Source organism: Paroedura picta, chromosome 8 (assembly GCF_049243985.1).
Source record: "Paroedura picta isolate Pp20150507F chromosome 8, Ppicta_v3.0, whole genome shotgun sequence".
In the NCBI taxonomy this organism is placed as follows: Eukaryota; Metazoa; Chordata; class Lepidosauria; order Squamata; family Gekkonidae; genus Paroedura; species Paroedura picta.
In genome coordinates this window covers 70,447,263-70,455,169 of record NC_135376.1, presented here as the reverse complement: position 1 = coordinate 70,455,169, position 7,907 = coordinate 70,447,263, and the positions used below count along the sequence as shown (strand labels likewise).

Genomic DNA, 7,907 nt, shown 5'->3' with positions numbered 1-7,907 from the left:
AGCTGTCCCTCTTTAGATCAGGGGTAGTCAACGTGTGGTCCTCCAGATGTCCATGGACTACAATTCCCATGAGCCCCTGCCAGTGTTTGCTAACAGGGGCTCATGGGAATTGTAGTCCATGGACATCTGGAGGACCACAGGTTGACTACCCCTGCTTTAGAGTATATGTTTAAAATCTACCCCCGAAAGCCCTAGAATAGCATGTTCATAATAAGACATGCACACTGAAAGCATATATGCCGTGTACATAGCATTACATCTTGTATCCCAAGTAAAATCTGTGCAGAGTACTTAGCGCGATATTTAACTTTCATACGGATTAGCGACTCATCCCTCCCTCCTCCCCAGGGTTCAGCATATTCTCTGAACTTTTAGTAGCTATTTAAAGAGCTGAAAACAGTTCAAATGAAGCATAACTAGAAAGATCTGAAACAGAATACAAATAATTTTATACAAATCTGCAGAAACGCAGCTTATCAACATAGCATTTGATATGACCATTCCTTGGAAAGAGCTTCTTTTTGCTGAGTTTAGGTGTCTTGAAACAACGTATGACCTGTTGAACCTAGAACGAGAAGTAGTACATCTGTGTCCGAGCTCCACTAATACTGATGGAAAGCAGGGACTCTCATGACTGAAATGCAAAAAAAATTCCTATATATAAAAAGCTAGCATGGGAGGGAAAGGACTACGCTAGAAACCTTCTTCCTTAAATCCAGTTTTTGATGCACAGGGATTACCTTTTGTTTGGAAGCACCTTAATTCATGTGACTCACCACTTGTAGTCTATAGTGGTAGAGCCCAGACACAGGTGCAGAGCCAGCTACACAAGATCACAGGACATTTCAACAGATGGCAACCATATTTAGGAAAGTGGAAGAGGATTGGGGGACAGTGTTTTTTTTTATTCCTTTGCAGCAGTTTACCTATGCAAGATGCACAAAACCACACATGCTGGTTCCATATATCTGAGATGGGGCTGTAGATCTTCTCATGTCCAGGGAGGCCCGTGGCTGAGTGATGGAGCATCTGCTTTGTATGCTGCAAGTCACAGGCTCAATTCCTGGCATCTCCAGCTAAAAGGACCAGGTAGCAGATGATGTGCTTGCGACCCTGGGGAGCCACTGCCAGTCTGAGTAGGCAATGCTGACTTGAAGGGACCAACAGTCTGATTCAGTATTAGGCGTCACGTGTGTTCAGCAATCCCTGTAAAAGGAGTGATTGTCTCCAAAGATACCTCAGTCTCAAAGGGCAATAAGGCTGGCAGGTTAAGGTTCCTGGCATTGCTTCTGGGATCACCTTGACATGACAGAAGCGTCCCTTTCTCTAACAAAAGTTCTCCATGGCTCTGTTCGTCCCTTTGGAAGCTCATTGGCTGGGGCAGCGGATGACTCCAAGCAACCACAGTCGGTGGAGCTAACGGAATGGGGACAGCTCTGTCCTTGTGGCAGGAGAAGTCATGGTGATAGGAGACCAGCTCATTGCTCAAGTTGACTCTCTTTGCAGTGGAGCCTTTGGCAGCCCAGCACGGCAGGTAAGGACAGCCTAGAAGATTGCTGAACGCCCGCCGGAAGTCTGCATTGAAGGCATAGATTACTGGGTTGATGGAGGAGTTGGCCCAGCCAAACCACGTGAAGACATTGAAAGTTGTCGGGCTGATGCATGACAGCTGCCCAGAACCCCCGCTGCCTGACGCCGGCTCACAAAAAGGCAGCAGGCAGTTGAGCAGGAAGAAAGGCAGCCAGCAGCAGACAAAGACCCCCACGATGACCGACAAAGTCTGGAGCACCTTGGTTTCCTTGTGCAGAGAAGTCCTCAGGGCCAGGGAGGGCCCTTTGCCCTGAGCCGAACACAGCCCCCCAGCCCTTTCCAGAGAAGAAATCTGACGGATCTGAGCCTGAGCGATGCGGTAGATACGCGTGTAGGTGCCAATCATGATGGCCACCGGGATGTAGAAGCTGATCAGGGAGGAAGTGATGGCATAGGTGCGGTTCAGGCTAGCATCGCAGAGGAGGAGCCCTTCTTCAGGTGTCCCCGGCCTCCCTCCTCGTGCCTCGGCTTTGTGCCAGTGGAGCTGGACGGGGATGAAGGAAATGAGGACGGAAAGAGTCCAGGCGAGGGCGATCATGGCGGAGGCGAGGCACTGGGTCATGCGCCGCTCGTAGCGGAAGGGGCTGGCGATGGCCCAGTAGCGGTCCAGGCTGATGACGCAGAGATGAAGGATGGAGGCCGTGGAGCACATGATGTCGAAGGCCACCCAGGTGTCGCAGAAGCGGCGGCCAAAAAGCCACCTGCCCCCTGCCACCTCCGTGACCGCCTTCCACGGCATCACCAGCAGGGCCACGCAGAGGTCGGAGACAGCCAGCGACAGCACGAACCAGTTGGTGACCTTGGAGCGCAAGTGGCGGAACCGGAGGATGGCCAGGCACACCAGGGCGTTGCCCACCAGGGTGCTCAGCACCAGCAGGGCCAGCAAGCACCCGGCCAGGACCTTCCAGCGGCCCCCGGCCCCCTCCGGCTCCGAGGACCCCCGGCTACTATTGGAGGCGGTCTCCATTAGAGGGCGCTCATGAGTGCCCCGCCGCGGCCCATGCTCGCCCGAGGTCCGCCCGCCTTCCCTGCCCGAAGCCAACCAAAGCCAGCGGCCGCCCCGGATCTGCGCCCGATTCCAGCAGGAGCTCTTGGGGTGCGCGCCATCCGCGGCGCACGGAAAGGGCGTCTGCAAGCGCCGTGCGCGCCCGTCCCCGGCTGGGTCCGGCTGTCCGGAGGCCGGGCAGGGAAGCTTCTCTTCGCCGGAGCGCCCGGCCAAAGTTTCCCGAGCGAGCGGTGGCGGTCTTCCTCCGACGGATCCCGGGGGGAGGCGCGCGGGGCGGCGGACGATGCTTGGCCAGCCCAGACGGCGCTTCCTTCGCACTCTGCGCCGGCGACCAGCCGCCGAGGGGGAGTCCCCGAAGGAGCCGCGGAGGGAGCGCGTGGGGAGGAGCGACGGCCGCGCCGTTTGTCGTCGAGGCGCAGGGGGGACCCTCGCCCTCCTCTCCCCTGGCGCTGCTGGCTAGGTGACCTAGCTGCCCGGGGAGGGGGGGGGGAGCGGGTTGAGGAGGCAGGATGGACCGGCCCCCCTTGGGGCTGTCGGGGATGGAGCCCCGGTCTGAGGGCGCCTCCCTATTAAACTAGCAAGCACGCAGGAGCAGCAACGAAGCCTTTTCTGCACAGGGGAAAGTCCCCGGGCGGGGAGAGGCATCCTGCGAACCTCCATCCCGCGATGATCGACTGCAGAGAGGGAGGCATGGGGATTATGCCGCCGCTTGTGATTTAGGCTACTAAAGGCTTTGTGGTTGGCTTTATTGGGGGGGGGGGGCATTCAGCTAGCTAGTTAGCACCGGCCTTTGATATGGAGAGCCGGGTTTGATTCCCCTTTCCACCTATATGTGCAGCCAGCTGGGTGACCTTCAGCCAGTCACAGTTCTTGCAGAGCCCTTTCAGCCTCACCTACCTCACAGAGTGCCTGTTGTGGGGAGAGGAAAGGTAGGCGATTGTAAGCCACTTTGAGACTCCTTTGGGTAGCGAAGAGCGCAGTATAAAAACCTAACCTTTTCTTATAAACCACCAATTAGCTTGCAGTGAGAGTTTACGGCAGAGGAGATGTTTCCGGCCGAAGGGAGTCAGGCCAAATGAGACTCCCCAACTCACCACTGGCATTCTCCCACCTGTGTTCATCTGTTCAATAACCTTTTTATTTGTTTGCTTATTTACAGCAATTCCCAGATCTTGATAAGTGCCTTGATCCGATCTCAGGTGTTATCAGCCAGTCTCTTCTGCATCTTCACTCTTGCCAGCCCAACTACACACACACACCACATCCTAGATGTTACGGCTGAGGATATTCTGTTCCTCTATATCTGATGAAGTGTGCCTGGAAAAAAACTTGGTTGGTCTTTGCTTCAGACCAGCACAACTCCCCACCTGAAACTTACTTGGGTTGTAAGTGGTACAGTGAGTGACATTGGGGAGAGGGGGTGCTACATCACTCTGAGTGTGCCTAGGTGTTAGCTCTGGCTTACCTGGGAGCTGCCCTCTGACTCCTCCTCATCTCCCTTTGTCTTCTCACTCATTTCACTTGGCCTTCTATGGAGATATGTCTCTGTAGGGCTCTCCTGTGGAGATTATGCCCTCGTACTCCTGCAACATGTGATGCCAGACAAGCTGGCCCTTTGTGATCAGGAAAGTACTCTTTAGACAAGGCTTCTTTCTCCTATTTGATTGCAACCTGTATGTGAAATTGATGGATCTACCTGAATAAAGTAGTTGTGAATTCCCTGCATTCTTCAAGGGGTTAGACTAGGTACCCTGGAAGTACCTTCCAGCTGTATGATTTTATGAAACGTAAGCCTAGCTTTTTGCAATATATTTCTTGGGACATTTATTGACTGCACTCAGTATCATATTTCCATGATTGGCCAAAACTCTGCTGTCTACCAAGTACCCCAAGTAGTGACTGCCGCTGTGAGCAGAAGAGCTGAGTAGACCAATTAGGGTCAGACCAGTGTTTTCAGAAAGGTTAAAGCAGTGGTTCTCAACCTTCCTAATGCTGCGACCCTTTGATACAGTTCCTCATGTTGTGGTGACCCCCAACCATAGAATTATGCACGTGTTCTTTCACAGAAATTAAACCGAAACTGACCAATGGCATGAAGATCCATTGTTCATGATTGTATATAAAATGGTTATAAATTGTATATAAATTGGCGGGCACCTTCAGGAGGAACAGCAACAGTGGCAGCGCCCTCCACCACCCACCCACCCACCAAGCTGCTTGCCCTGCCGCAAGCCCTGTGAAAGGGTTGTTTGACCCCCAAAGGGGTCCCAACCCCCCCAGGTTGAGAACCACTGGGTTAAAGCATTAACCATTCCCCATCTGCTAGACCTCTGTATGGGATTTGATCCAGTTTTTTTTGCTGAAGCTCTGTTCCCCCTCAGCGCTGCAATAGATGCTCAGCCCCACTTTGCATCTGATTTCTACCACTTTCTCAAGCACCCTGTTTGGTGACTAAAACAGATCCTGTCACAATTTGTTAAAAAAATACCAGAGCTGTGAAAAGCGACATGGTGTTCTGTGAAAACTGTTGGCTTTAAAATAAGAAGCCAGCTGGATTTCATTAGAGTGCGAGAGTTGCTAATAACATGGTCAATTTTATTATTTTTTTTAAAATGTGTTTTGTGCTGCAGTAGCTTTGGATCTAAGCAACGGTTCTGAAATGCAAATTAAGCTCTTAAGAAGCATGTCATGGAATGTGTTTTTTAAGCCTCCTCAAACTGATCATTATCTCACTTTACTGCAGGGGTAGTCAAACGGCGGCCCTCCAGATGTCCATGGACTACAATTCCCATGAGCCTCTGGCAGGGGCTCATGAGAATTGTAGTCCAAGGGCATCTGGAGGGCCGCCGTTTGACTACCCCTGGTTTACTGTGTCTTTAAGGACATGCTGAGAAATAATGGTTCTTCCCCATCCCAATGTCTGATGAGCATAATTTGCAAAATACCTTAATTGTTGATACATTCAGGTATAACCTATTTGATTTAGAAATACTAGGCTGGATTCCTACTGGAGACTCTGTGGCTTCAAGGGCTTTTATTCACCGAGTGTAATTTCAAAGAGATGGAAAAGAGAGAGGATAAATGGCCGCGTAGAATACCAGGCAGAGAGAGAGAGAGAGAGAGAGAGAGAGAGAGAGAGAGAGAGAGAGAGACTGGGTGCAAGGGTCAGCAAGTAGGGGAGGAAACACAGGTTGGTTGCTGAAAGAGGAGAAAAGTTAACCAGATCAGAGAAAATGAGGGAAGAAAAATAGACTAAACAAGGTGGAGGGAGCAGAGTCTAGCAGGGGAGAGTATAGAGATTTCCCCTCCTCCTCGAGTCCTTGTATGTCTTAGCACTGCCACCCTTCAGACCCCCAAACCATCATAATGCGAGGAAAGGGCAAAATTAACTAATTCTGGACAGCAAGAAAGAATTTTTTGTGCCACTGCAGAAGGCCTTGCTCCTTGTGACTTTTCATCAGTGTGACAGTACACCCAGGAAGACCTTCATGAAGGATAGCAATTGCGGGACTCAGTATACCCTGGTCCTAGTCTGTGCAGGAATTGACAGCAAATCCTTGCCTCAAGAGTTTTGCAGCCCTGGTTTCTTTCTCCATTTGATGAGCCAGGGGATGCTGTGTTTAAGTAAAAACCTGTAATCAAATTGAGTTAGACTAAGGTTGTGCATGTGTGTGTTATGCTATCAAGACTCAGACTCAGAAAACCTTTAATGGCATATATTATCAAGTCACAGCCAACCCAGGCTGACCCTGTAGGTTTTGAAGACAGGAGATTCAACTGAGGTGGTTCGCCATTGCCTTCCTCTGCAAAATATTCTTTTTTAGCCTCCCATCTAGGTACTGACCCTGCTTACCTGGGATCTGACAAGTAGGGTTGCCAAGTCTGGTTTGGGAATTCCTGGAAAATTTGGGGGTGGAGCCTGGAGGGCTGGACTTGGGGGAAGGGAGAGATTGCAGTGGTGTATAATGCCATTGGAGTCCACCTTCCAGAGCTGCCAATTTCTCTAGGAGGAACAGATCTCTGTAACCTGCTGGAGACCAGTTGTAATTCCGGGGGATCTGGAGACTAGCAACCCTACAGATCTTTATTATATTATTACACATCCCTCAAGGTCGTTTAGGATTAGGTCAAATTCAAGTTCAGTAGATCAGCCAGGAACAGCTCCTCTGAAAGTTTTCTTAGCTGGGCATATGAGAAGCAACACCTATCAGGTATGATTGCCCATGTACTTTCCGTTGAGAGAAGACACAATCTGGTTTGCATATTCATGATGTGTGAGGCCTAAAATCAGGGCCTTTTTGTACTCTTTAATCCATGCTTAACTAAATCACCTACATAATCCATGGACACATATGTATTTGGACTTGGAAAGGAGTTTTGATCCTTTGGAAGTAGGTTGTACCAGTTGGGTTATAATTTATGTGAATGCATAATCCATTGAGACCCAGTATGTAATTTATCAGCATAAAGGCTGGACAAGCTAGAGAATGATGAGTACCGATCAGGACATAATACCTCTGCTAGCATGTGGGAATAATTTGCATATCAAGGTGAAGTTTATTCCGTGCCTTCAAATAATTTCATTTGAAACCAGCTTTTAAATGCCTATTAAGTTGTCCGGATCTTGAATCAAGAAAATGATGTCATGTATCTTTGGCCAAATTCCCAGGGTTTTTTTTTGCAGCACATCTTTGAACTGGCAGTACCAGATTAATCAAAAAGCAAGAGGCAAACAAATGCCATTGATCTCTAAATCCGAGATTTAAAAACTATAGACTTAGGCAGCAATCAATTATTTATTCTATAAAGTGCCGTTACTAAGGGAAAGCATGTGAAAAAGCAAAGCAGAAAGACCAGGGCACAGGATGGCAGATGATACTTAACCTCTAGATGGCACTTTCAGTGTTGAAAGCTCTTGTACACCGTATTTGATAGATATACTTGAAGTGCCATAATCGTTCTCACATTGCAAGTGGGACAACAGAGCAGCTTGCTTGTAGTCAGTTGGTAAGCTTGGGGTAGAGGTGAGATTTGAGCCAGCTTGTGCTCTTGGCCACTCTGCAACATCAGCTCCAGGATCAGTAAAAGCTGAGGATCCAGACAAGCGCAAGAGAACAAGGGAGCCCAGCAAGAGAGCAGGGAGGCTGCATTCGGCAGATGGATGGAATTGCACTGTGAATGGCCACCATCTTGGATTCTGCCCCTGCTGGAAGGATTTCCCCATGGCTTTGATTCTGCATGATTCTGTGCCAGCCTTATAGTCACACTGCCAAATTTTCTGAAATATTTCAGAGATTGGGTTTAGGATTAC

The 7,907-nt window shown here is 49.7% G+C and overlaps 1 protein-coding gene across 1 annotated transcript; it reads right to left on the bottom strand.

Annotated features, from left to right (window-relative positions):
- Positions 1–230: 230 nt before the first annotated feature.
- On the bottom strand, positions 231–3,979 carry LOC143842661 (D(1) dopamine receptor-like). Its single transcript, XM_077347866.1, has one exon. The coding sequence runs from the start codon at positions 2,555–2,557 to the stop codon at positions 1,187–1,189; it is 1,371 nt and encodes a 456-aa protein (XP_077203981.1). The 5' UTR covers positions 2,558–3,979; the 3' UTR covers positions 231–1,186.
- Between the last annotated feature and the right edge of the window lie 3,928 nt (positions 3,980–7,907).

Excerpts from the sequence above, each read along its gene's own strand:
- LOC143842661 (XM_077347866.1), bottom strand. The coding sequence starts at position 2,557 with ATGGAGACCGCCTCCAATAGTAGCCGGGGGTCCTCGGAGCCGGAGGGG.